General features: G+C 56.1%; 3 protein-coding genes, 2 long non-coding RNA genes and 1 pseudogene across 13 annotated transcripts in view; 3 read left to right on the forward strand and 3 right to left on the reverse strand.

Moving 5' to 3' along the window:
* Positions 1–21,185, reverse strand: CAD (carbamoyl-phosphate synthetase 2, aspartate transcarbamylase, and dihydroorotase). Of its 5 annotated transcripts, none has more exons than XM_045294147.1 (45): positions 21,104–21,185; positions 20,743–20,882; positions 18,990–19,119; positions 18,073–18,215; positions 17,749–17,890; positions 17,387–17,558; positions 16,996–17,181; positions 16,695–16,807; positions 16,187–16,332; positions 15,801–15,932; positions 15,448–15,687; positions 15,100–15,321; positions 14,753–14,941; positions 14,239–14,363; positions 13,943–14,073; positions 11,346–11,458; positions 9,973–10,217; positions 9,563–9,809; positions 9,230–9,328; positions 8,892–9,116; positions 8,623–8,805; positions 8,267–8,485; positions 7,720–7,887; positions 7,081–7,263; positions 6,871–6,975; positions 5,919–6,158; positions 5,710–5,791; positions 5,377–5,543; positions 5,103–5,267; positions 4,890–5,021; positions 4,587–4,788; positions 4,086–4,276; positions 3,862–4,002; positions 3,658–3,759; positions 3,081–3,177; positions 2,727–2,777; positions 2,421–2,465; positions 2,149–2,318; positions 1,957–2,031; positions 1,455–1,667; positions 1,214–1,339; positions 940–1,095; positions 742–843; positions 442–536; positions 1–354 (listed from the first exon to the last, which is right to left on the reverse strand). In XM_045294147.1, the coding sequence occupies exons 1-45, from the start codon at positions 21,183–21,185 to the stop codon at positions 252–254; spliced, it is 6,735 nt and encodes a 2,244-aa protein (XP_045150082.1). In that variant the 3' UTR covers positions 1–251. The 5 variants fall into 5 exon arrangements, with proteins under 5 accessions (XP_045150082.1, XP_045150081.1, XP_004710191.1 ...); XM_045294146.1 differs by having other exon boundaries at positions 2,421–2,468; XM_004710134.2 differs by lacking the exon at positions 2,727–2,777.
* On the forward strand, positions 1,775–6,334 carry LOC123522151. The gene is made up of 3 exons (XR_006680440.1): positions 1,775–2,022; positions 3,619–4,266; positions 4,551–6,334. It is a non-coding gene; the product is annotated as an uncharacterized LOC123522151 (long non-coding RNA).
* LOC123522152 lies at positions 10,001–12,950 on the forward strand. The gene is made up of 2 exons (XR_006680441.1): positions 10,001–11,272; positions 11,409–12,950. It is a non-coding gene; the product is annotated as an uncharacterized LOC123522152 (long non-coding RNA).
* A 377-nt stretch (positions 21,186–21,562) lies between the features above and the next one.
* On the reverse strand, positions 21,563–26,279 carry ATRAID (all-trans retinoic acid induced differentiation factor). Its single transcript, XM_030886677.2, has 7 exons — positions 26,265–26,279; positions 25,455–25,576; positions 23,062–23,133; positions 22,592–22,663; positions 22,369–22,490; positions 22,025–22,122; positions 21,563–21,850 (listed from the first exon to the last, which is right to left on the reverse strand). Exons 2-7 carry the CDS (start codon positions 25,517–25,519, stop codon positions 21,746–21,748), a joined length of 534 nt encoding a protein of 177 aa, XP_030742537.1. The 5' UTR covers positions 25,520–25,576; positions 26,265–26,279; the 3' UTR covers positions 21,563–21,745.
* On the reverse strand, positions 23,640–23,727 carry LOC115870920 (annotated as a pseudogene).
* Positions 25,771–26,285, forward strand: part of SLC5A6 (solute carrier family 5 member 6) — a 14,299-nt gene continuing 13,784 nt past the window's right edge. For 2 of the 5 annotated variants that reach the window (XM_045294151.1, XM_045294150.1), the window contains exon 1: positions 25,774–26,104. The gene's annotated coding sequence lies outside the window, so the exon portion shown is untranslated. Of the gene's footprint in view, positions 26,105–26,285 lie in introns of all 5 variants that reach the window. The other 3 variants (XM_045294154.1, XM_045294152.1, XM_004710135.2) reach the window with 3 other exon arrangements.

Below are 26,285 nucleotides of genomic sequence, written 5' to 3' on the forward strand. Positions count from 1 at the left end.
TAGAGGCAGCTCGGCTGTTTATTAGGTCAGGAGAAAAGGGACTGCAGCAGGGGGACGGGGCAGACCGGGCCCAGGCCCCACTGAGGCCTGACCCCAGCTCTCGAGATCCAGTGCAGCACCTCAAGCCTGCTCTGGGTCTGCATGTGTGTCCAGAGCTGACCGGAGCCTCGACTGTGCTGCCCCCGTGGGGGGCACCAGGATTCCTTGCCCAGCAGCTGGGCCTGAGGAACAGAGGTGGAGGAAGGCGGGCCCTAGAAACGGCCCAGCACGGTGGCTAAGAGGGCCATGCGTATGTACATGCCGTTCTCAGCCTGGCGGAAGTAGGCTGCTCGGGGGTCTGAGTCCACTTCCACACTGCGAGAGAAGGGGAAGGGTTAACATGTGGCCCGTCCAACCGCGCAGCCAGCCCGGACGCACCCTCCAGGCCAGGCCCCTCGTCACCTGATCTCGTTGACACGGGGCATGGGGTGCATGACCACCATCTTCTCCTTAGCCCGGGTCATGATGTGGGGGGTGAGGATGAACTGGCCAAAGCACTGTAGGGACAGGGAGGCCGTAAACCCCTCTCCGAGGGGGGGCAGCAGCAGCTACAGAGGCCACCAGCCTGGCTTCCCCCCATGGCGCCCTCAAAACCCACACACCGCGATCCCAACCGAGGGGCTGACCCGCCTCCCTGTCCCGGGTCTGGACACCCAGTAGCTCTAGCCTGGCTGCTTCCTGCACCCTGGCCCTGCCACTCACAGCTTCGTACTCCTGGGCCGAGCCAAAGCGCTCCCTCTGGATTCGAGTCATGTAGAGCACATCCGTGTCGGGCAGTGCCTCCTCGATGCTCTCAAATTCTTCCTGGGGGGCAGGGGGGTCAGCCGGGCTCGGGCTATCCAACCCTTGCCCCTGCCAGGGCTGGCTCCCCAGGCTGAGCTGGGGGGTGGGGGGTCTCACCTGCTTGGTGCCACGGGAGGCCACAAAGGCCCGCACATTGGGTGGCATGCGCAGACTGGGTGGCGCCACATAGCGCAGGCTGACCCGGTACTGGGTGAGCAGGCAGGCCAGGGAGTGCACGGTGCGCCCATGCTTCAGGTCACCCACCATGGTGACCTAAAGAGAAGCTCGCTCAGGAGAGGCCCCACCCACCCACTGCACAGCCGTGGCGGCGGGCGTGGGAGGCAGCTTCCTTGAGCCCTGGCAGCAGCCGCCCTCCCCCAACAGCCCTCACCGTCATGCCGTTGACAGTCCCCAGCTCCTCTCGGATGGTGAAGATGTCCAGCAGGGCCTGGGTGGGATGCTCTCCAACCCCGTCGCCAGCGTTGATCACCGGCCTCCGGCAGTGCTTGGCCGCCAGCTGGGAAGGGCGGCAGCAGCAGGTGAACCCTCCCCAGCCCCCCTCTTTGGGGCCCATCCCGGGACCTGCAGCCACAGAAGACGGGTCTGCCCCAGGGCCCGGCAGGCGACCTCACCTCCACGGCGCCGGGCTGCGGGTGCCGGAGCACGACCACGTCAGCGTAGCAGCTCATGGTCTGGACGGAATCAGCCAGGGACTCGCCCTTCTGGACAGACGATGTGGCCTCAGAGAAGCTGAGCACGGCGCCCCCAAGCCTCGCCATGGCCGCAGAGAAGGAACTGCTGGTCCGTGTGCTCACCTCGTAGAACATGGAGGCCATCACCTTGCCCTGCGGAGGGGCAGGGGCGCCACGTGAGCAGGGGCTTGCCAGGGTGGGGTGGGCACAGGCCCGCTGGTCTCACCAACTTGTGCATGGCGGGGGCTGAGAAGGCTCCCCAGCGTCCCATTGTAGCCTTGACCCGCCCTCCATTGGTGCCCTGAGCTGCAGGCTCCCCTGGAGAGGGCAGCCAACACATAGGCACGGCCCTAAGGACATCAGTGGCTGCTCAGGCCCCACCTGGGAGCAACAGGCCCTTCCAGAGAGGGACCAAGGGGGACCGTGACCTGCCCAGCCGAACCTTGAGGATGTCGAGGCTCCGCTCCTTCTGTAGCATCATCCGCAGCGTGTGCGCCAGGTTGAAGAGGTGAGACATCTACCGGGGGATGGGGAGGGGGGTGCACAAGAGCCCACATCAGCCCAGACACCCTCACTAGTGCCAACTGCCCAAATCCTCCCAGCGCTGAGTGCCCCACCCAGCTTCTCCCAGCACCTGATCCTTGGTGAATTGCTGGACAGACAGGATATGTTGGCCCACTAATGAGTGTAGCAGGGGTGAAGTCTGGGGGTGCAGCAGGCCAGGGGGCCCGAGATTCTGGGGTGACGCCTGTCTAGGTATTGGTGGTGGGGGGTAGCAGGTGCCGTCAGGGGTTCCCATCAGCTCTGTAGTGGGGGGTAGGCAAAAGAGGCCAGTCAGAGGGTCCCCTTCCAGAGCCAGTGCAGAGGTACCCGAGGTGTGTGTCCGCACAGCGTAGCCTCTCTCACCTGCTTCCACGGCCTTCCGAGCAGGCTTCTCTTTGGGTTCCTCAGCTGCTGTCCGGCAATGGACAGAAGTTAGGCTGCAGCCTGGCTGGAGGAAGAGCCCCCACTGTCCCGAGCCCCTTGGCCACTGTGTATGTGTTAAGCCAACTCACACCACGGGAGTGATAGCAGGTTAGGGGCGGGCAGGAGCGGTTCCGGGGCGTGCTGTGGGAGCAGTGGTGTCCCCCCTCCCTGGGGCCTCCCAGTTGGCACAGGGGTCCTGGGCAAGGGCAGCAGCCAGGCTCACAGCAACCAACAAGCCCGATTTACCCCATGCTCTGCTGCCCCGTGGGGTCCCAGCTCCCAGGCGGAGAGATACAGCTGCCCACAACAAGAGAGGGCTGTGAGAAGCTGTGGGTGGCCTACCGCATGCTGGGTGACTGACTTAGCAAAGGTGGGGCAGCGGTAAGCCTGGGGTGGAGGGAGGGAGAGGTGGGGGCTCAGGACACTGGTCAAGGGCAGGGGCCTGGGGGGCCCAGACAAGTGCCTGGGCAACTGGGTCATACGAGGAAATACATACATAGTAGCGAGGGGCCGACTGAGGCCCGAGCTGAACCGCAGGGTCGAGGAGCCCACTGAGTCAGGGTGCCCCCGTTGTACTTATCTCCAGGCTTGGCCCCTTACCTGGCAGACCAGGGTCAGAGGCCCGGTGGATGCGGGGTGGCAGGTGGAGGCGGCCATCAGGGAGCCCGGGGAGGGCCCGGCGGGGCCGTTCGGGTGTCTGCAGAGACAACATTGGACCCTGGGTTCAAACACCAGCGGGCTCAAACAAACCAGCTGCCAAGGGGCAGCCCCGAGTCCCGGCAAGCCTGTGTCAGAGCAGGGTCAGGGAGCTGAGCACATCAGCCGCATGCACCAGCCGTGGTGTCGGGCCAGCAACAGCAAGTTCAGCCCCTATGGGGGAGAGACTAGGGTCTTTCTCTGGGGTCTCAGCAACCCACAGGGGCACTCTACCCTGTCCTGATGCATCAGCAGATCCAAGGCCACCTTAGATCAGTCTTCTAAGAAAAGGGAAACTGCTCATCCCCTGGACCTACTCAACCTGGCCTCCACCAGTGCATGCCCCACCACCATCAGGCCGCCTGATGGGTCTCAGGGTGGATTGTCTGCTCCACCTGGCAGGGGGATGAGTTCTAAGTGTCACGTCTTTTCTTTCCCCTAGGGCCCTCCCCAGCACCTTCCCACCCACTGATGTGGATACCGTGGTCATGTCACTGGCAACAGGAGTGGAGGGGGGCAGCTGGGGAACAGCCCCCTGAGGCCATTTCCGGACATCCTGCCCGTAGCCGGGGGGCACCAGAACCTGCAGACAGAAGATGCAGGTAGGGAGTGAGGGGAGATGGGAACCAACCTTCAGGGAATAGCTTATGCCTTGGAAAGGGCACACACAGGAGGTGACGCATACCTGCCCGTCGATATAGGCGACCTCCCCTCTCAGGACCACACGGCGCACGGTGCCCTTCACCTTCTGCCCTTCAAAGGGTGTCCAGCGGGCCTTGGAGAAGGGCATGTGGCTGGGGACTGTCCACTCGTGCTCCAGATCCACCTGCCCAGAGAATCACTGTGACCGCAGGCAAAGGCGGCGCAAGGCCCAGAGCCCGGCCCACCCTGGGCTGGCCAGCCCCGCACCTCCACGTAGGTGTCTTCCTGCGGCGGCAGGTGGAAGATGCGCCGGGGGTTGTGGTGCAGCCGCTGCAGCAGGTCATCCAGGCTGAGCCGGCCCTCGCTGACCGCCGTCAGCAGCAGGGGCAGCATGGTTTCCAGGCCCGGGAAGCCAGGGGGTGCGCTGGGCCCACACTTCTCCTCCAAGGTATGAGGGGCTGCGAGCAAAGAGTCGATTGCCACCCCTGGGGAGTCGGCCCCAAGACTGCACCTCCACCAACCTCACACGACTACCACCCCCAAAATAGAGAGCCTGGGGGTGGGGGGTGAACGGGGAGCTGACAGCCCTGATGACTGTTTAGCCCCCTCGATGGGATGGAACAACAGAATTGTATGTGAACGGATATGACAGATTGTGTAAGATGTCCGTGCAACTATCATAAAAAATAAACAGCCTGCTGCTGCCTGACCCCCCCGCCCATTCTTTCCTAGGTGTAATGGAGGTCCCGACCCCCTGGGCCATCTCACCATGATCCGAGGCGAAGCAGTCGATGACGGCCATGTTCTCCCACAGGGCCTCCAGGTCCTGACGAGAGCCCAGCTCAGGCCGGACTGCCCCCTTCCCGGGCCCCAGGCGCTCCAGGTCCTCTCGGCTCAGGAACAGGTGGTGAGGGGCCACCTCACAGGTCACTGGCAGCCCGCGGGCCTTTGCAGCTTTAATCAGCAGGATCTGGGGAGATGGGGGAAGACCTCAAAAGTGCCCATCCTTCCCTTCTCCCTTGGCAGACCAGTGGGTCCTGACCCCACGCCCCTCCCCCGGTGCACCCTCACCTCCTCCTTGCGTGCCACGTGACAGATGTGCACGGAGCGCTGGGTCAGCTGCGCCACCATGAGGACGGCTGCCACGCTCTGCCGCTCGGCGTGGGCCACAATGGGGAGGTGGGGCGGCCACGTCTCGAAGTGCTAGGGCAGAAAGATGTGTAAGGGCGCAGGCAGCCTTTCGCTTGGGAGAGCCCATGGCCCCCCACCACACGCCTGTCCCACCTCCATCCACTGGGCCACACTGTCCAGCCGCAGCTCGGAGAAGGTCTCATTGAGATAGAGCTTCAGCCCGGCAGCTGCGCCTGCCACGGCGCCTAGGGTCCCTGCGTTCTCAGCCGAGGCCCCGAGGAATAGGGCGAAGTCACAGCGGGCACCAGCTTCTGCCAGCTGGAGAGGACGCAGGCGGTGAGGCCCACCCACTCCTGCACCACCGGCCCGGGAGGCAAGGGTAGATGGCAAGGTCTCTGATGCCAGGAAATCGGAGCGCCCGGCTCACCTTCTGGGCCAGGGCCAGCGCGGGAGCGTCTGTGATGGGGGGCCTGGTGTTGGGCATGGCACACACCATGGTGACACCCCCGGCCAGGGCAGCAGCGGTGCCTGAGGCGAAGTCCTCCTTGTGTGTACCCCCTGGCTCCCGAAGGTGCACGTGGACATCCACCAGGCCTGAGGGGACGGGGAAGGATGAGAGGATGTGGGCCCAGGGGCACACCAGATTAGCAACAACTGATGCCAAGTGAACGGCAGCCGGGTCCCTCAGCCACGGGCATTCACGCAGGGAACCTCTGGGGCCCCACAGCCGCCTCGGCACGGCGCCATTTGGCACACTCACCAGGCAGTCGCACAAGCTTCCGGGAGGTCATGCAGTCCACGTGTACCTTCAGAGGAGGGGCTGGTCCAATCTGGCCGAGGGCCTGCAAGTGGAAACCAGTCGTGTTGAGGGATGGGGAGCCTGGGTGTTACAGGGATTCCTAGCTCCCTACACCCACAAAGCCAGTCTGGCTCTTGGCCCAGCTGCTTCAGACTGCCCGGCTCCATTACCTCCACAAACAGCTTCGTGCATTTGATGTCGATGATGAGGGGCACAGAGAAGTCTGCAGCCAGGCGCCGGGTGCGGTAGCCCTTGGTGACGAAGGAAGAGAGCCTCCGGCCTCCAGCCCCGCGCATCGACAGGTTTATCACCAGCTCAAAGTGGTTCTCAGCCAGCTGCTCCAAGATGCTTCGCTGCGGTGGGCACTCCCCATCCACCGCCTCCTCAAAGTGCCAGTCCACGGCCGTGACCTGCGGGCCCAAGGGCAAGGTCAGTCTGACACAGGTTAGGGAGGCCTGAAGGGAGGGGAGACTGAGGGCCCACTGGATGGCAACCAGGGGGGCTGCCTCTTAGTGGGCACAGGGTTGAAAACACTGTTGGCAAAATAAATTTTTGAGAGGAAAAATAATAAAATTGGCTACCATGGCTAACAGGAGAGCCATGTGAACAAGCCTCATGATTTATGTATACACACACACAGAGGCTGGAAGCACTAGACCACTTTGCTTTTCCACGGAGTGTTGGTGGTGTAGTGGTTGTGTTGGGCTGTGCTCTGCAAGATCAGCAGTTCGAAACCACCAGCTGCTCCACCAGAGACAGCAGGGCTTTCTACTCCGTAAGGGTCACAATCTCGGAACCCTCCACACGGCGTTTCACCGTCCTCCGGGGTTGCTGTGAGTCAGTACCGCGCGGCCGGCAGTGGGCCTGGTTTGAGTGCTGGGTGGGATGACGTGGGTGCTGACTCAGCTACAGCTTGTGACAACAGAAATGTCCTCAAGGGTGTCCCAGGCTAAACTCCGCGCGGCGCCCGTGGGCGGGCTTTAGCCTCCAGCCCAGGGCTTACTTAACCAGCACACCACCAGGGCTCCTGACGTTAATGGTACGAATAGCGGCGGTGCAGTGCAGGGGTTCTCAGGAGCTCTCGCCTTCAGCCCGAGGGGCAGGCGGGCCTCGAGCACGCACCTTGACGCCGTGCTCCGTGTAGAAGTCAGCGGTGCCCAGACTGGCGTAGAGGCTGTATCCCAGGCTCTCCAGCAGCCGCACCGTGGGGAGCAGCTCGCTTTTGTTCTGGAACAAAGCAGAAGGATGAGGCTGTGTGTCCCATTTTCCATGACAGGGTCAACCTGGCCCAGAGAGCCAATGCCGGCTCACGGCCGCCCCTCCGGCTAGTACCTTATAGCTGCCAATGGTCAGGAGGATGTTCTTCTTGGGGATCTTAAAGCCGGTGCTCAGCATGGCCTTGAGGTAGGCCTCACAGCGGCTCTCCCCAAAGCAGGCCACCTCCCCGGTGCTGGTCATTTCCACGCCTAACACCACATCAGCGCCCGCCAAGCGGGAGAACGAGAACTGGGGCACCTATGGGAGCAGTATGTAAGAAGGGACACCCCCCTCGTTCCTCTCACCATGAGGGGCAGGGGCACACTGGTCCTGCACCCCAAGTGTGCTAACCCCCCTAATGCTACCCCACCGGAGACCACCGGCTCTCCTCCCCTCTCCTCCTGCCCAGGGCCCCGCCCTCAGTGTCCTTCCTCCGTGAGCCAACTCCTCATTTGAAGACCCTCTCTCCTATGCCCGTTTCTAACTCATCTTGTCTCCCCACTCCCGCGCAGCGTTTTAGCTATCTCTCCTCTAATACAGGGAAGCGCACCTTAGACCCAGCTTCTCTCACCGCCTATTACTAGAGTGTAAGTCCCCCAGGAACAAAAGCACCTCACTCCCATCGTGGTCCTGCTGGGCACAGTCGGTGCGTGGTCTCTACGTTCGTTGACCGACTCTCATCTGTGCTGTCCCCCAGGCCGGAATCCTGCTTACCTTGACTCCCACGACGCCAGTGCCAGTCATGAGCCCCACGGGCTCCACCTCTTCCCCCATGATGAGCTGTGTGGCCAAGGCTACCAGGTCCACACCCAGGGTCTTGGAGACGAAGGGGAAGGAGCGGGAGACACGCACGTTGCATTCGATAACTTTCAGCTGGTCATCCTGAGGCAGAGGGGCAGACGGAGACCAGTTGGGCCCTTCAGAGGTTGACCTTGCCTCCTGCACCACCCCCTCAGGGCCATGCAAACTCCCTGCCACCGAGTCCGTGCTGACTCACAGCCACCCTGTGGGACAGGGCAGGACTGCCCGTGAGTCCTGAGAGTGCAGCTCTTCATGGGACGAGAAAGCCCAGGCTGTCTCCCTCAGAATGGCTGGTGCTTTCGAACTGTCCACCTTGCGGATCTCAACTCATGAGTAACCACGACGCCCCGAGAGCCACCAGGGCAGCGGACTGTCACCACCCCTACCAGGGCGAATGTGCGGGGCTTCCTGCCAGCGCAGACCCCGCAGGGGCCGTGGTGCCTCGCTGCCGTCTCCTCACCTTGGCGATGAGCTGCAGGTTGAAGGGGCCAGTGACCTGCAGCTCCTGCCCCACGGCATGCACAATGGCCTTGATCCGCTCCAGGGTTTTGGCAGTGATGTCCTGTGGGGGGGTCACCAGTGTGGCATCGCCTGAGTGCACGCCTGCGTTTTCCACGTGCTCCGAGATGGCGATGGCCACCACAACACCGTCACAGGCCACAGCATCCACGTCGATCTCCTGGGGGTGAGGGGTGGGTAGGAGGCAGGGTGAGCTCAGGCAGGAGGCGGCTCCCTTCTCTCCCTGGTTCCAGGATGTGCCTGCAAGTTCCCAGCCGGGGCTTTCCCTCCGAGCCGGCCTTGGCCGCAGTGGCGCACCTTGGCTTCCTGGATGAACTTGGAGATGACCACGGGGTGCTCCTTGGAGACGGCGGCCGCACTGCTCAGGAAACGCTCGAGGTCGCCGTCCGTGTAGGCCACGTTCATGGCCGCCCCACTCAGTACGTAGGAGGGGCGCACCACACAAGGGTACCCCACAGTCTGGCAGAACTGGCGAGCAGACTGGGGGCGGCAGGGGGCTCAGATGGGCTGGCCACACACACTCATGAGCGCTGTCCCATCCACCTCCAGCACCCCCCACCCAGTACCTCCAGGTCACTGAGCTCCCTCCACTGCGGCTGGCTGATGCCGATGGTGTCGAGGAGCCGGGAGAACTTGAACCGGTTCTCGGCTGAGTCGATGGCCTCGGGGGAGGTGCCCAGAACACGGCACTGCTGCCGGTGCAGCGCCATGGCCATGTTGTTGGGCAGCTGCCCTCCCATGGAGAGGATCACGCCCTCGGGGTTCTCCAGCTCGTACACGTCCATCACCACCTACAGCGGGCGGGCAGGTGGGCCGGCTGGAGTCTCCAAAGGGCTGGGGGGCGGGCAGAGCCTTCCTGCTCACTGCCCCCTCCTCCCCCTCCGGTTGGCCTCACTCCCCTTACCTCGAAGGAGATCTCATCGAAGTAGAGCCGGTCACACATGTCATAGTCAGTGCTGACCGTCTCTGGGTTGTAATTCATCATGATGGTCTTGTACCCCATCTGTGACAGGGAGGTGGGGGTGAGCGTCCCCAATTCCGCGGCACGGACAACCCAAACAACATCCAAGCCACTGCTGCAGAGGCTGCTACCCCAGCTTCCCCTGGACAGGAACCCCCCCAAAGCCCCTGGGGGGTGGGGTGGAGGTTGGTCGTGAAGCCAAGCAAGAAACAGAGGGGCCGGGACTGCATTGTGAGCAGGCAGGCAGACACTGGTGTGAAAGGTGAGCTCTCGAACCTTCCGGAGCTGCTGGATGGAGCCCACGGCACACCAGTCAAACTCCACGCTGGAGCCGATGCGGTAGACCCCAGAGCCGAGGACCAGGACATGAGGTGTGCGAAAGGTGAGATCGTGGGCGGTGCCCCAGTAGGTCAGGTACAGGTAATTGGTCTGGGCTGGCCACTCGGCCGCCACCGTGTCAATCTGCTTCACCGCTGGGCAGATGCCCAGCTCCTGCCGGAGCTTGCGGACAGCCAGCTCTGTGCTAAAGGAGACAAAGGCTAAGAGACACGCAGGCCGCGGCAAAGGGGTAGAGAGAGTCCAGGACAAAACTCAGAGGAAGCTAGACCCACCCACCGCCCATCTCCCAGGGACACAAAGGTGCACCCCCGCCTTCCCCAGCCCGGGGCCCTCACGCTGTCTCTGACCTCAGAACTGCGAGGGCAATCTGCTTGTCTGAGAAGCCAAGGCGCTTGGCCTGCTGCAGCAGGTCTGGGGGCAAAGGCTGCCCACGGTGCTGCTCCAGCAGCTGCGTGTGGGCTATGATGTGCTTCATCCGGTGCAAGAACCAGCGGTCGATGCGCGTGAGCTCATACAGGCGCTCCACCGAGTAGCCAGCCCACAGAGCAGCCGCCACCACAAAGATGCGCTTATCGGTCGGGGTCTCCAATTCCTAACAGAGAGAGGAACCGGGCAGTCGATGCAGGACTGTACAGGGGTAGGAGAGGTCAGGATGCCAAGTCGAGAAATTCCCAATCTTCTGCCCGCACCACTCACAGCAGGCATGGCTGCAGCTGTGTTAGGCATGGGAGCTGCAGGGGCAGTGAATTACTGAATGCACTTCTTCCGGCCCAAGCCTCCCTAACTCCCACCAAACCATTGCCTTTGCCCGCTGCATAGGTCTGATTAGAGGAAGGCACTAATAGGATTCACCAGTGAGTAATTGCTAACGGGGTTCACCAATCCTGCTGGGCATAAAACGAGGCCTCTGAGAAGGGGGTAGGGGCAGGAACAGAATGTGTTCTTTGGACCCCGAGATCCCTGTGCAGCAATGCTCCTTGACGCAGCTGTTGGTGTGACACCAGAGCAAGAGCAGCAGCAGCAGCAGCAGCAGCAAAGCCAGGACTCAGAGCAATGAGGACAGGCTAGACTTCCCAGCCCACAGAGTAAGTAAAACGGAGTGCTTCGGGGCAAAAGGCTAGCCTGTGCACTGCGGTGCCTTTGGGCTGAGGTTCATGGGTGTGGGGTGCCTCTGGGCACTCAATTCTGGGAACTGGGTCTGTTGACCCACACGGAGCTCAATGACAATGCTGTCAGGTTGAGGCTTACAGCAGAGTGGCATGCCCTTTCTGAGCAGCCGCCAAAGAATGGTGTCCCATGTCCTGACTCAAGCTGTGCTCTGCCCATCTCTCACCTGACTGCAGCCTGTTACCTTCCTTCGTGAGCCCTATAGTCATGGACACTGCCCGGGTCCTGTGTGCCCAGTGCAAAGCATTATCAACTCAGCGGCTGGAGAAGTAGGAAGTGTTGAGAGACAGAACGGAAGCTGTTCCCCAGAAAACAGGCTCCGTTGCCATGAACACCCCAGGGACAGATACTGGCTCTGCCCTCCTGATGGTGTGGCTTTGAGCAACTTGAACAACCTCTCTCATCCAGGCCATCCGTCTGTAAAAACAGGTTGAGCTGCTGCTACATGAGCAACGGCCTCGCTCAGCACTCACAGCAGTTGTAAGCTCATGGGCCGGGGTGGGGAGAAGGGCGCCCCACCTTAAGGGTGTTACCAAGAGGGGTGGGTTCTTACCATGTCGCTGACAGGCTTTACCGTGTGATCAAAGCCCACACAGTTCTCATCCACCATGCGCAGGGCCTTCTGGAAGGCTTCCTCAAACGATCGCCCAATGCCCATGACTTCACCTGGAGGACAAAACACGAGGATTGAGGCCCCGGGGCAGGCTGCTGCTCAGGACACCCACGGAGGTGCCCCAGTCAAGTCCCCAGGTAGAGTCTCTCCCTGATAAGAGGTCTCAGCGAGAAATCCTACACTTGCAGCTTTTTTGCCTGCAAATGTCCAGGACTTCACGTTTTCCTTGCTCAGGCACATGGGAATTAAAAGGCTCCATAGAGGCAGGTGGATGCTGGACCACATGACAGCTTATCACAGCGGCCCAAGCCCCTGCTGGTTCTCCAGTTATTGGATGCACTTTACTCATGTTGTGATACCATCTGGCATCAGCCCATCCTTGAGAGCTTTACAATGTTTTGATGATCCACCACTCCCAGCCCAAGTGAAGCCAAGCACAATTCAGCAGACATTTTACAGGATTTCCCCCCAACATATTTTTCTCTATGGTTTCCTCTATGATCAGAGAATACATACTGTTTTCCATCTTGTTTGCCTCCCCATAGTGTGTGCAAATTGTCAGAACACCTTACAGCCAGTGGTTTCTTACATTTACCATAATGCAACTGCACCAACTGCTGCCAGCTTGGGGCACGTCTAGGTCCTCATCATCCCAAGTGAGGCAGGATGTCTCCCGCGCTTTGGATCATAGGCTAGCTATCCTGAACCAGACTTTACAACACAACCGAGCATTTTTATTTAAAGCTTTTTTTTTTAACTCTACGGGGCGGTTCTACTCCATCACCAGGTCACCAAGTCAAAATCTACCCAATGGCATCGGGCAAGCAAAGACAACACCCCGCTAGCTAGATTTCTACTGTAGGAAGGAGAGGAGCTCTTCCTCCCAGGCTTGCTTAGTTTCTTCCCCTTTTAGGCACCTGCTGTCTTAAGTGTTTCCCCCTCCCCCTATTTAAAACCCTGACAGGTTTCTCCTAAACTTTTTAAAAACCACCACAACGAGGTTACTGTGTTAAGGGAGTAGATTGTGTTTAGATTTTTGGTCATGTGATTGTACAAGGGGGCTTCAAAATGTTCAATAGAATTTTTCTACAAATAGAAAAATTGTATTATAGAGCAATACAATACTTGACAAATAGCTTTATGCTATTCCAGGGTTTGCCATGAAAAAACAGAACCCCAGCACACTTGTGCATGTCTGCCTGGAAACTGCTGGGTGGGTGCACATCTGGAAACGCACATCCCCCACACCCATCCAAGTTCACCGTGTGTGTGTGATAAGCTTACAGGTAATTACTTTTGCTTGACCAAAACACATGTTCTCATTTGCCAATGACTCCTGTACCCTACTTAAAAGTTACAAAGTAGCCAGAGATCCCATGTTAAAAAGACTAGAGTGGATGGGAAACATTTAAATGTTTCACCGAGGGCTCGACCTTTGACTGTTCTGTTTTCAACCTACATCTTTGCTCCACAATTTAATTATGGCTTCACTCCAATGTTTGTTAACTTTTCAAATGAACAGGAATTTATCTCCAGAAGGAATGACTTGGCAGTCTTGTCCGGTTTCTAAATATCCTGAAATGCCATCCGAGCTCAGACTTGTTTAAAGGCCACTGCTGCTCGTGAGATCTGGGGCCACGCTGGCTAGTGCAGGCACGCAGGTGCTTGTTTGGGATGAAACGTGGGACGGAATGGTCTGCAGTAACTACAGGGGCACCAAGAGGAAGCACACTCCCACCCACCACCGCTGAGGTGATTGTTCCCACTATCCACTGTTCACAAAGACAACTCCTGTTCATATAAAAGAAAAAAGAAAGAGTTGGTGGCTTGCTCTGAACTTGAAACACCCGGTCTTAAACGGTCCAACAATATTTCATTTAGTGACCACGGCAGAACGGGTTCAGAGGAAGAGGAGGTAGGCTATGCATGGCTGCCCCTGTGCTCCCGGGATGGAGAAGGGGTTCATCCGAGAGCAGTCACTATATCCCTCAAGTCTCCTACTTAAACTCACACAGTGAACAAAATGCCCAGCCGGCTCGCCAGCCGAGAGACGAAGCCCAGGGCAAAATGCCACGAAGCTGAAATGCCGTGGGTGCAGCTTCAGAGAACTGGCCTTGCAGACGAAGGCCAAGGTCGGCAACAGGAAAACATGGGGCCAGGAGTCCGGTGAGCCTCCCAGTTCTTGGCTCTGCCAAGTTCCTTTTGTGGGCACCGCAGGTTACTCATGTATAAAACGAACGAACAGAGCTGAGAGTCTGGGGCCCAGCAGACTCTCCAGGGATTCTGGCGTACCATCTGGGGCGTGGGGACGGCACGTGTGCCTGACAGAGTCCCGGATGACTCTGAGTCCCACTCCTGCGGAGCGCTACTGTCCTACTTGGCAATGTCCCCGTTACCTCTGAGGACACGCGTTTCCCAGAAGCTGCCAGTACAGAAGTTCGAAAGGCACGCTAGGGCCCTTTGAGGGTTCCTGGTACGAGGGGGCCCGAGGCGGTGCCAGGTCTGAGGAAGGGCTGTGTGGGGCAAGCCTTTCTCACCCACACTCTTCATGCAGCTCCCGATCTTGGTGCTGACCCGCAGGAACTTGCTGAGGTCCCAGCGGGGGATCTTCACCACACAGTAATCCAGGCTTGGCTCAAAGGCTGCCGTCCCTCCGGTCACGGAGTTCCTGGGAGCCGGTGAACAGAGCAGGAGATGTATAGCCTGAGCTTCCAGATAAGGTCTCTCCACAGACCATAAACTCAGGCCACCTACGGCGTTTAGCATCCCTCTCCCCTGAATGTCCTTTCCAGGCCCCACTCCTTACAGCCCGTTTCCCCCTCTCGCCTCGTACCTGAGTTCGGGCAGAGGGATGCCCAAAGCCAGCTTGGCCGCCACGTAAGCGAGAGGATAGCCAGTAGCTTTGCTGGCCAGGGCGGAACTGCGGGAGAGCCGAGCATTCACTTCGATGATGTAATACTGCAGAGGGAGAGCGGGGAGGCAGTGAGCAGTAAACGGCTAAGGAAACAAGGCTCTGCAAAGGAATGGAGGAGGAGCCCTGGTGGTGTAATGGTTAAAGTGCTTGGCTGCCAACAGAAAGGCCAGGGGTTTGAACCCACCAGCTGGGGGCAATCCGCTCTACTCTTCTTACAGCATCAACATGAGCTGGCATCAACTTGACGGCAATGGGCCCTTATAGGGATGGGTAGGTAGCACAGGGCCCGCCCCAAGGCCCAACCACAGCAAAGATGGTCCTGGCTTGAATTCTAGTGTCTGCAGGACAGGGCTGGTTGGCCTTAAAGGCTGACCACTACAGGGACGGGGAGGAGGCAACAGTTAGAACATGTGCTGTAGGGCCTATGTCTCACCTGTTCAGACTCAGGGTTCAGGGCATATTGCACGTTGCACTCGCCAATGATTCCCAGGTGCTGGGTCACCTTGATGGCCGTCTGCCGCAGGAGCTGGTACTCCCGGTCGTTCAGCGTCTGGCTCGGAGCCACCACGATGGACTCCCCCGTGTGTATGCCGAGTGGGTCCAGGTTCTCCATGTTACACACCTGTGAAGGGAGGGTCCACCGGGAGTCATTGCTAAAAGCTGTCAGGATGGGTGGGCAGCAATGCCCCCAGCCCTACTGCCTCTATGGCTGGACCCCACCAGGACACCAAACCCTCTTCCTCCAAGGGCCCCGACTCCCAGCCTTTCCCCACCACGCACCGTGACACAGTTGCCGTAGGCGTCCCTCACCACCTCGTACTCAATCTCTTTCCATCCCTTCAAGGACTTGTCCACCAGCACCTGGCTGGTGTGAGCGAAGGCTGGGGCCACGAGAGCAGAGAGCTCCTCCTTGTTGGAGGCAAAGCCGGAGCCCAGGCCCCCGAGGGCAAAGGCTGCACGCACCAGCACAGGGTATCCTAGTCGCTCGGCCGCGGCCTGGGCCTGCAGGACACGGACAGACAGGTCAAGGTCTTGACCTCTTGTGGCTCAGAGGGCGCCTAGAGGCAGAATAACCAAAGCATGAAGGAAGTGACCCCACTCCGCTTTCAACCCACCCCCTCCCCAAACCTGTTCCAGAGAATCTGCAGCTTCGCTGGGGGCCACGTGTTCCCCGATCTCTGCCATCCTGGCGGCGAAGGCACGCCGGTCCTCAGTTAGCTCAATCGTCTCCACGGGCGTGCCCAGCACGCGGACTCCGTAGCGAGCGAGCACGTTGTCCTTGCCCTTGGTCAGCTCCACGCCGCAGTTCAGCGCTGTCTGGCCCCCGAACGTCAGTAGCACGCCATCTGGGCGTTCGTTACGGATCACCTGAGGTAGGAGGGAGAATGAGCGCGCATGTGGCTTTGTAGGGAAGGGAGTGGGCTGAAGGCCTTTAGAAACAGGCAACAGAATGACCACGGAACGCCCTGCTCACGTCATACCTGGGTTACGTAGTGAGGTGTGATGGGAAGGAAGTAGACCTTGTCAGCCAGCCCCTGAGAGGTCTGCACAGTGGCGATGTTGGGGTTGATCAGCAGGGTCTGGATGTTCTCCTCCTTCAGGGCTTTGATCGCCTAAGAGGTTAAGCAGGGCACATCAGCCTCTTCGCTGGGACAGCGACCGACACTGAGGATCGTCTATGACGGTCCTTCCTCCTCTTTCCCTCCCTGTGTACCCCAAGTGCCTAAGAACTAACTCCTAATCCCCATCACCTCCTCTTTCTCTACCTCACCTCTCCTGAGTCAGTGTCTCCCGACAACAGAGGTAGAGGCCTCAGACATGCCTGAGGGTCCCCACACCCAAGGGAGCGGGCGTGGCCATGTCTTACCTGAGAGCCCGAATAGTCAAACTCTCCAGCTTGGCCAATGGAGAGACCCCCTGAGCCAAGGATGAGCACCTTTCTGAGCGGCGGAAGCCCAGGGCCGGTGGTGGGAAGCCCAGGGGAACAGAGGCACTCGGTCAGCCGCTCTCGGACTGTGGAGACAGAGGGAACCACAGCGTTGACCTTGAACAGGTTCTGAGCGAGCATTATAGGGTCCACCCCTTTGACGTTACAGAAGAGTCCTGAATGTGCCATGCATTCAATGAACGGCAGGAGGCGGCCCAGAAGGCAGGACTGAGGACCCCACAGGGAACTTCCAGGAGAAGCAGCAGGAATCAACTCTCTCTGTTTGCCTTCCCCCCACACACCCCCAACCTTGAAACCACACTAATCAGTTTCTTGGGGCACGGCCATCGTGTGCCTGTCCTGGAGGCAACTCCTGTCACTGCTCAGCCCAGCCTGGGCTGAGGTCCTCAGGTCCCCAGCTCGCTCCTCCTCCTCCTCCGGGGCTCACCTGTTTGGCCCCCTGGCTTCCCAGCTGCAGCCTGCTTCACAGTTTCCAGGAAGACGTCAAAAAGCAGCTCCATATCCGAAGGGCCGGCCCGGTGTTCTGGGTGAAACTGCACACTATGGGAGAGATGGGTTACGAAGCCTGTCCTCGTCACAGGGACGGGCGCCGACACCCTCGCCGATGGTAGTGGGCGGAGAACTCCTGTCTGCTGCTGGACTTCTCCTTCACAACCTTAAGGGCCATAGGGCTTCCAAGCTGTGGAGGTTCCCAGTAACCCTGCCAGGCCGCCCCCGCCCCGGCTCACCTGAAGAAGGGCAGGCTGTCATGCACAATGCCTTCATTAGATTGGTCGTTGGCGTTGGTGAAGAGAGGAGACCAGCCTGCTGGCAGCGAGTCTGCTTCCACGGCAAACCCATGGTTCTGGGATGTCAGAAAGCAGCGCCCAGAGCCCACCAGCAGGCATGGCTGGTTATGGCCTCGGTTCCCGTATCTGGCGAAGGAGACAAGCTAAGTCACAGGCTGCTTCCAACCTCCCTTCACTACCGCAAACCAAAGCGAGCTTCTTGTTGCTCTCACTGTTCTCACTAGCCACCCCCTCCTGTTTCAACACCAATAAACACCAACTCGATTCCCATTCCCAAGATTCCCCAACCCTCATCTCAAAGGGGCAGGTGCCTTCCTCTCCCGAGTCCCACCTCATCTTGTAAGTCTTGGCCCCAATGGCTAAGGCCAACAGCTGGTGTCCCAGGCAGATCCCGAAGACAGGTCGGGGATTAGGCTCAGCTAAGACACGGCTCAGTGTGGATACCACATTGGGACAGGAGGCGGGGTCACCAGGGCCATTACTTAGGAAGAGACCCTCATACTCTGGAGTGAGCAGAAGACATGAGATCAAAACCAGTATTTTAACTGCAAGACATACACCTGCAGCTCTTACCATCAGAGCAGAAAGTCTTATCTTCATCTTTGCTGCAATTCATGTTGGCTTTTGGCAAGGGGACCAAGAGACCACCTTTTCATCCTAGTGGAAGACCCTGTGTGCACCCGAGCTACTCACTCTGGCTGTCCAGCATGTGGTCCCAGGGCACCACAGTGACCTCTGCCCCACGCTGGCAGAGGCACCGGATCTGATTGTACTTGAGGCCACAGTCCAAAGCCAGAATCCGAGGGGTACCCCCTGCATTGAATACTCGTGGAGCCTGAGGAATAGAAGTGGAAAGAGCAACAAGTCAGCCATCAGTGGAAGGTATTCAGCCCCACCCCTACCCTGACCCCCATCCCTCTTCTCACTGCCCCTAGTGTTCACACCAGCTAGGAGCAAAGTGTAACCCCTGTGGCTCACGCAGCTTAGAGCACGCTCCCAATCTGCTGCCTGCCTTACCTTAATGGAGACTTCTGGCACCAGGGGACGGGAATTGGGGTCCACGAATGGCAAGGTTGAAGGCTCTGTCCCATTCTGGACCAGCTTCCCCAGCAGCGACCCTTGCTCCCGTAATTTCTTGGTCAGCTCCCGCGTGTCCACGCCTGTCAAAATTAGCACGCCCTCCAAGATCTCACTCAAATCTACACGAGGATCAACTTCTACAAATACTTTCATGTGAGCACAGGAACCACCCACAGCTAGTCTACAGGCCTGCGCTGTGAAGTGTGCAGCCATGAAGGGTTCTTGACTGGAATGTGTCTTCACTGAATCAGTGTTAGGCCTGTTGGTTTATGGGAAAGAATACCAAAGCACAACAGAAGATGCTAAATAACACCACAGAAGTAGAATGGCTGAGGGAGCCTCTAATGGAATCAATGACCCACTTTCCTTCAATATTTAGACTCAGGATCCTTAGACTAAAGAGAATGATCAACCACATACAAACTATAAGCCTTGTTTAGTTAGATACAGCTTCAAGCTAACAGTTATTTTTTTAAAAAAGGTGACTTGGATACATTTTGAATATTGCCTGAGTGTTTTTTATGATATTAGGGAATTATTTAACGTATGACAATTTTATTGCGGGCCGTGCTTTAAAAAAAAAAAAAAAGACTGCAAGTTGCAGAACTAAGATGTTGAGCTGCTTGTGGATGAAATGGTATGACGTATGAGAGCTGCTTAGAAAGCACCTGGTGGTGATAAAATACGATTATCCATAAACTGGAGGAATCTCCCATCTGAGTGATGTCATCTGGCTCCTACAGTCCCAGATCCCAATCCAAACCTTCCCTCTGGAGCATATTGGAAGCAAGTCCTACAGAGAGCCCTTCTGGTAATCCTTTCTACCTGGACACAGCTGTGCTCAACCAGCATACCTTGCAGGCCGGGTATGCCATGCTCCTGCAGCCACTCATGCAGGGTGCGGGTGGCACTCCAGTGGCTGGGCGTGGGGCAGCACTCTCCCACCACCAGTCCTGCCACATGGATCCCCGAGGATTCAAACCACTGTCGATGGGGAAAAAAATCATGAGAGGAAGCTCTGGGCCAAGTAACTCCCCAGGTCCTCCCCCCGCCCCTCCGCCCCGCCCCATATGGCCATGGGCCATCTATGGCAGTTACACTGAATGACCTGCACCACCACCTCCATCACTCCGTTCACCAACCAGGCTGCCCCCCAACACTAAACAGTAACACACAACACACGGGCATGTCCTGGCCACAGGAAAAGGAACTCGGGAGCAATATACCCGACACATGGCATCGACAACGGACATTTATTTAGGAGACGAGATCATACCCTCAAAGGGGCCAGCTAAAAAAAAAAAACAGCTGTCAATCACAGACAATCATGTAGCAAGTAAATGGAGAAAGCGGAGTTTACTTGGGAGGGAGTGGCCTATTTACACTGCATTCCAATGAAAGGGAGGGAGCTGGTGGTTGAGAAGGTAACAAGAGCCCTCCCGGGCAGGTGGAGTCCTCTCAAGGTGCAGGTGGGTGCACTCACTGGCCGGCCAGGGCCTCGATTTTACAGGTTTGTCAACTCCATTCTGTCAGTGGGCCTAGAGCTGGTGGAGCTAAAGACTGGCCTATGTTAACCCAATTCATAAATTACCGGCGTAAAATTAGAATGTGTTTACAGGCTTATGATGACAAACGGTCTTTTCCAGGTTTAACAGTAAATGCATTTATTATCCCGAGTCTTCCCAGTACCAAGGTTATCTGGATGGCAAATTTAGAATCTCATGGTTGCCGGAGGAACATGGTGGCGTAGTGGGTTACAGCATAGGCTGCTAACTGCAAGGTCACCTGTCTGAAATCACCAGATGCTCTGCTGAGGGGTGAGGCTTTCCGCTCCCATAAAGATTGAGTCTCCGAACCCTGTCCTATAGGGCGGCTATGAGTTGGAATCTAACCCAATGGCAGTGAGTTTGTTTGCAAGAATAGCTGCTTGCTTAGTAAGCCTGGAATCACAGTAACACGACGCTATGAACACTGTATCTGGGATATACCGGTTTTTTAAAGCAACTATTATCCAAGTTGCTTAAAAAAAAACCACCAAAAAGAAACGAATTAAACTTCAACTCGGAGGGTATTTTGATTTCCAAATGCCAGAGGAAGAGTAGCAACTACACTGAGTTTCAGGAGAAAAACAGAATTTTCTCACCCAGATGGTAAGAACACTACAAAAGGAGGGAGAAGCCCATACCAACTCTTACTGGGTCTGCAGGTCAACTGGGACCCACAATGATGGCAAGAGTGGGACCTCTATCCCACCCAAGCAGTGCTCAACTCCAAAGGATCCTTACCAAATTCGGATTAGATTGGCTTCAAACCTAACAGTATGGAAAAGGCTCCTGGGACAACTACTGCAAATACCTCTTGCCACTTGATGATTCCTACCTTCACTACAATGGGGCAGGATAGTCTCCACTGGGCCACGGGCCCCTGAATAGCACCCTCTCTCAGGACCCCAGCAGGCCGCCTTCTTAAAGCATTTATCCACTTTAAATTTAAGTACAGCCATCTCATTGCTTGTGTAGCCGCTTCCCCTGAAGGGCTTACATACCATACTCATTGTTCGAACTACTACTGATCTGAGTAAGAAAGCAAGAAGTTGGGAGGCGCTACCTTGCTGAGGCCGAACTCATCCGCTTCATCTAAGGGGATGCCGTAGTTGCCGATCAGAGGGTAAGTCAGGACTAGGATCTGAGCTTTGTAGGATGGGTCAGTGAGGGCCTCCGGGTAGCCCACCATGCCGGTTTGAAACACTGCAGGAAAGAGGTAGGGCGAGGCTCGGGCAGGGCACCCTTCAGCGCACCGCCCAGAGATGGGAATGCCCCAGTCCCGGGGGGCTGCCTGGGGCGTGAGGAGTGGAAGCGCGAAGGGTGTCAGGCGGGAAAATGGCGGGGTCGGAGCAGGGCAGAGTGGGGGGCGAGGGGCACCAGAGTGGGATGAGATCCGGCTGCCTGCCCGGGCTTGCTTAGCTTACCCACTTCCCCGGCAGTCGAAACCGCGGCCCCAAAGGGCTGGCCCCGCAGGACCGACCCGTCCTCCAACACCAGGGCCGCCATGAGGACGGAACGCAGGCAGGGCCGAGCACGAGTGAGCGGCGGAGCGAGGCAAGCCCCCGCCGGCGCGGCAGCCACGTGAGGACTACGCGCCCGCAGCCGGTCCACGTGGCTCAGGGCGCCGGTGGCTGAGCAGATGCTGCCGTGCACCGCGCAGGAGCCCGACGCACTGGCCGCGGAGTCTGCGGCGGCGCGGGAAGCTGGCGGCGTGAGGGGCGGGGCCGGGCACGCACGGGGCGGGGCCAAGGCGGCGGCGCAGCTGCATCGCGGAATCCTCTTCCTCCCGAGCAGTCTGCGCAAACCAGAAAGCACCGATTCCCTGAGCCACCCCTCCCACCCCAACCAAGAAAGACGCCGAGGCAGGGCCAATCCCCTAAAAAGACAAACAAGACGAGTTGTTTATTATCGTCAACAGCAAATGGAGATGCGTCCCCAGCGCAGGGGGATGGGGCAGTTTTCCATCTTCCTTCCGAAGGCGGCCTGGGCTTGGTGATGCCAGTCTAGGAAGCACAACACCCAGGCAGGGCTCAGATAGATCCATGTTCTTTAGGAGACCCAGGGGTTCATGAAGCCTTGGCTTTTCGGCGCTGGGTGGCCCACAGCAGAATAGAGATGGATAGCGTGGTGGATCCCAGAATCCCGAAGAACACAATTAGTGAGAAGGAGCCCTGCGAATTAACCATCTCATTGAGCATGACCCTTTATCGTCTAGTTCTTCCCCAATTCACCTTATTTGGAGCAAATCTCCTACAGCTTTGATCCTCTGTAAAGCTATTTACAATAGCCCCCACTGAGGTTCCAGCTCTATGCATTCCTCTCATAGCTGAGGCCTGATTCCTCACCTGGCGCATGCACCTGTAGCCGTGGAAGCCATCAGCACAAAGGCACTTCCAGAGCCCAGGCCCATCCGATGTACACAGTCCATTCTCAGGACACATTTCTGGGAGCCAGCGAGAAACAGAGAGGATCAGTGAGTCTCATCAGATAGATTTCTTAAACAGCTGCTTCAATTTAAGTTCCCCCATCCTTTGTAGGTCAGATAGTCAGAACACAACAATCATCCCCCCCCCACTCCCAAGAAAGGAGCTCAGAACTCTCAGCACCTTTACTGTTTTTTTCTGATTTCACATGGAGCATATAGGGGAGGAAAGGCAGTTCCCAGAAAGGTAAAGAGGAGAAGACATACCTGGGTCACCAGTGCTATTGCAAAGGTTCCTTTGTCCTTGGCAGGTTTGCTTGTCTACGTAAGTGGTGATTGTACTCCAGGCACCAATATCTCCAGGGCAGTTGACATCTTTCGGCAGTAACCTGAAGGCAGTGCAAGTTGTAATATACTCAACGTAAAGTTGTTGAGCTCCCAGCAGTACCCCTCTCGTAGTTTATTCCCTAACCCCACACTCTTTACTTACAGAGTCTGGAGCTGAGTGAAACCACGGAAGGCATTAGCCAAGTCCTTCTTGAGGGGGTTTGCTTGCAGGTCTCTGTAAAGCACAGGGTCAGTATTCTCCTCGCCCTAGATCCATGCAGTCATCCTCCTAGTCTGGTAATACAGCTCCCACCCAGAGTAAATTTAGACATTATTATTCATCTATCTTTTTAGGAGTCCATCCCCAAAGATTTCCCCACCAGCCCTTTGCCACATTCACATTTGAGGGGAATGAAACAAGTTGGGCTGCAGTTCTAAACCACCCACTGCTCCATGGGAGAAGGATGAAGCTTTCTACTCCCACAGAGAATTACAGTCTCGGAAAGCCGCAGGGCCCATTCTACTCTGTCCTACAGGAACTCTGTCTTACACTGCTATGAGTCAGAATTTATGGCAGTATGCTTGTCGTTGTAACAACAAACGTATGTTTGTTGTTTTGTTGTGACCACTTACATGATGATAGCAGTATATGCCTGATGAAAGTTTGGACCAGGGTCCTTCAGAGAACAATTCTGGAGATCCAGCCTGAGGAAACACAAGTAACCTCTGTAAGGAAGTGTCTTCTGGATATATGACAAGGTTTGTCTTTAATACCCAACTCCCATGATGATGGCAACAAATGTACAAATGTGTCCCACGCAATGGATGGATGGATGGACTGTGATAAGAGTTGTACGAGACCCTAATAAAATGATTGGAAAAAGAACAATGCCCAAGTCCCTTCTAGGTTTGTGGATTCACTGACCACAGCTGTGCTAGAATCACATACTAAGTGCTGTGGTTTGTTTTAACCCTGCGTTGTCCAACAGTGCTGTCACTTGCTACATGTAGCTGCTTATTGAGTCTTATAACTTGTATGAAATACAACAATAATTTTACATTTAATTAGTGACAACTGGTCATTGTGGAATTTCCTTTTAGACATAAATTCTGCAAATCAGCAGTTGTTATTTTACTAGACAGTCATCTTAAATTTGAAGATGCTTGGAGTGCCAGCCATTTCCTGCATTTCATACAGAAATTCAGATTTGACTTAGCACCACCATTTAGAAAACCAGATGCAGGGAAAGAACTGAACCTGGGGACACATGCATGGTCTTAGAATTAAAATTAAATTAGGAATCCAGTCTCTCATTTGCACTGGCCACACTTGAAGTGCTAGGTACACACACTAATATGTAGTTGGCGGCTCCTGCATTGGGTGGTGCAGGTATGAACACTGCCATCTTTGCACAAAGTTCTGGTTGGATGTTACTGTTCTCCTAAATAAAGGAGCCCTGGCAGTACTGTTAGGGAAGCGTTGGACTGCAAACCACAAGGCCAGTGAGTCAAACCCACCAGCTGCTCCTCAGGAGAAATGTGAGGCTGTCTGCTCCTATAGAGATTTAGAGCCTCAAAAAACCCTACAGAGGGTTGCTATGAATCGTAATCGACTTGATAGCAAGGAGCTCTCACAAGTACTCTGCCCTATTAGTTCATACCTGCCCATTTACTACAAGATATTTGGTCCTGGTCTCGATTAGTGGATCACATATTATAACACTATGATTCCCAGATTCATGAAGACCTTTCAACTGGGAGATGCTGTGGGAGAGAAGCAAGTCACAAAAAGGAACATTTCCTCCAGGCATATTCCTACCATGGGCTGGACATTCAGGGCCATGCCACCATGATTTCTTTTATTAATATATACATTAAATCAAGTTAATATATATATGAAAACATGTAACTCATCATGTCTGCCTTGAAGTAGATGACAATTTAGTAGGGAAACAAGAAAAGAAATCACCAAAAAGAAAAACAATATATCAAGTTGCAGTATGAAAAAGACAACAGACCAGGATCAAACGTGAGTGGTGAATCAAGGAACTATGATCCTGGGATTGTGGAGTGGGGCACATTCACAGAAGATGTGGACCTTCAAGGATGGCTAGGTCCTAAATTGGTGGGAGAAAGCAATCCCAAGTACGGCAGAGAGAGGCTGTCCAAAACAACAAAAGACTCAGTGCCTTTGAGGAGGCGACTAGGTGCAGCCAGATCCTGATCACGGAGCTTCATTCGACAAGTAACTGGACCTTGTGTTGGAAAGGTGGATATGGGACCAGTCTGTGGTAGACAGCTAATGCTGAATTCATGGTGTGAACTTCATCCCACCAGCAAAATAGTAATACACGTAGTTTTAAAGCCAGAGAGTGATAAACAAACAACCAAAAAAGAGGAAAAATGTGGTTTTTGAGAAGTCTGTAGTGAAGATGAAGCACTCGAAAGAAGTATAGAAGTTGGAAGTGAGTATATACCTGGAGCTTCAAGAGGTGTCAAAAGATGTTAAGATTTCATTTGGGGAGCTAAACAGGTGGACTCTCAGAGAATGTACAGGGAGAAGAGTAGAGGGCCAAGGAATGAATCTGAAGGATTAAGACAAACAGTGGACAGTGAGAGGAACATGCCTCAAAGACAAGCGGGAAGGGCTCAGCAAAAAGATCATCTTAAGCGTCTCATGGAGGATATGGGGAGAGTTTCACAGAGACACACAGTGAAAAACACAGACTTGATTGTAAGCAAAAGAACAAACCTATTTTTAAAAGGAAGGCCTAATAGAGCTTAGTATGTTTTTAAAGGCAAAAATCATGATTTTTATGCAGTTTCAACCAGAAAGAATTTCAGGATTATTCCATGGCCAAAAATGATATACAGATTTAAAAGTCTGAGAATGAATCATGGTTTAGAGGGTGCCAAATAGGCATCAATATTTACACGAAAAGTCTATCAAGCATTTTCCATGACAGCCTGTTTGAGAAACACTTTTTCCCCCCTTCTGAATCCAGGGATGTCTTCTCTTTTCTCACCCCAAGATGGTGCCCTTCTGATTCAGGCAGCAGCGGGCTTGCAACCTTAGCTTCGGTGTCTGCATACAAAAAAGAGCCACTTGCGACAAATTCCGCGCAGTCCCTGCACACTGGCTGCATATCTGCAGAAGAGAGGAACCTATTACAACCCAAGAAAGAAAAGCCAAGAAAAGCACGGACATTAAGAATTAACTACAGAAAAAGAAGAAAAAAAAAAGAATTAACTACCACCACACATCTCCGGGATTCTTATGAAAGAGGGCAGGGAATTGACTCGGGTCCTGCCTTTGATCGGGTTAGATTGGGTCACAGGTGCCTTTCTTTGCTTCGGGCCAAACCGGCTCAACTGAGACGATCAGCACCCGGCCTGCGGCCCTCATCTCTAAAGATCGCCCTGTCCGAAGACGACTTATTATGCCCTCTCCGGTGATTTCTCAACCCGTCAGCGCCAGTTCGGTCTGGTATAAAGGGACAAGGTACACAAGGAACTCATCAAACATTACAGAAAGCGCAGTCTTGCTGCGGCACGAAAGGCGACATTCATGCGTGGACAGTTAGGGAAGAGCCCGGAGACTCCTCTGCGGAAAGAACAACGTCCAGCGCTTCCGAGCTGAGGCGCGAGACCATCGAAACTTCAAAGGCCTCGAAAGGTAGGACGGACGGGGTCGCCGGGAGGCCGGCGCGTTGGAGGCCCCGCGGTTCGAAGGGAGGCCTCCGGGGCGAAGTCGGAGCTGCAGACCGGCTGCGGGGGGCGAACCCCCGGCTTGCCAACTTGTCTACTTCGGCGCGACCGACAACTTGCTTCTGTACCTCGGGTTGCGCCAGAGCCCT

The sequence above is a fragment of the Echinops telfairi genome, unplaced genomic scaffold, assembly GCF_000313985.2.
Source record: "Echinops telfairi isolate 266 unplaced genomic scaffold, ASM31398v2 ScPeMD7_2573;HRSCAF=3158, whole genome shotgun sequence".
NCBI lineage: Eukaryota > Metazoa > Chordata > Mammalia > Afrosoricida > Tenrecidae > Echinops > Echinops telfairi.

Excerpts from the sequence above, each read along its gene's own strand:
- CAD (XM_045294146.1), bottom strand. The coding sequence starts at position 21,185 with ATGGCGGCCCTGGTGTTGGAGGACGGGTCGGTCCTGCGGGGCCAGCCC. Across the intron at positions 19,120-20,742 it reads ATGAGTTCGGCCTCAGCAAG|TGGTTTGAATCCTCGGGGAT; the intron begins GTAGCGCCTCCC and ends CCCCATCGACAG. Across the intron at positions 14,074-14,238 it reads ATCCCTCTGCCCGAACTCAG|GAACTCCGTGACCGGAGGGA; the intron begins GTACGAGGCGAG and ends ACCGGCTCCCAG.
- ATRAID (XM_030886677.2), bottom strand. The coding sequence starts at position 25,519 with ATGCAGACACCGAAGCTAAGGTTGCAAGCCCGCTGCTGCCTGAATCAG. Across the intron at positions 22,491-22,591 it reads TTCACTCAGCTCCAGACTCT|GTTACTGCCGAAAGATGTCA; the intron begins GTAAGTAAAGAG and ends CACTGCCTTCAG. Across the intron at positions 21,851-22,024 it reads GCTACAGGTGCATGCGCCAG|GGCTCCTTCTCACTAATTGT; the intron begins GTGAGGAATCAG and ends GTTAATTCGCAG.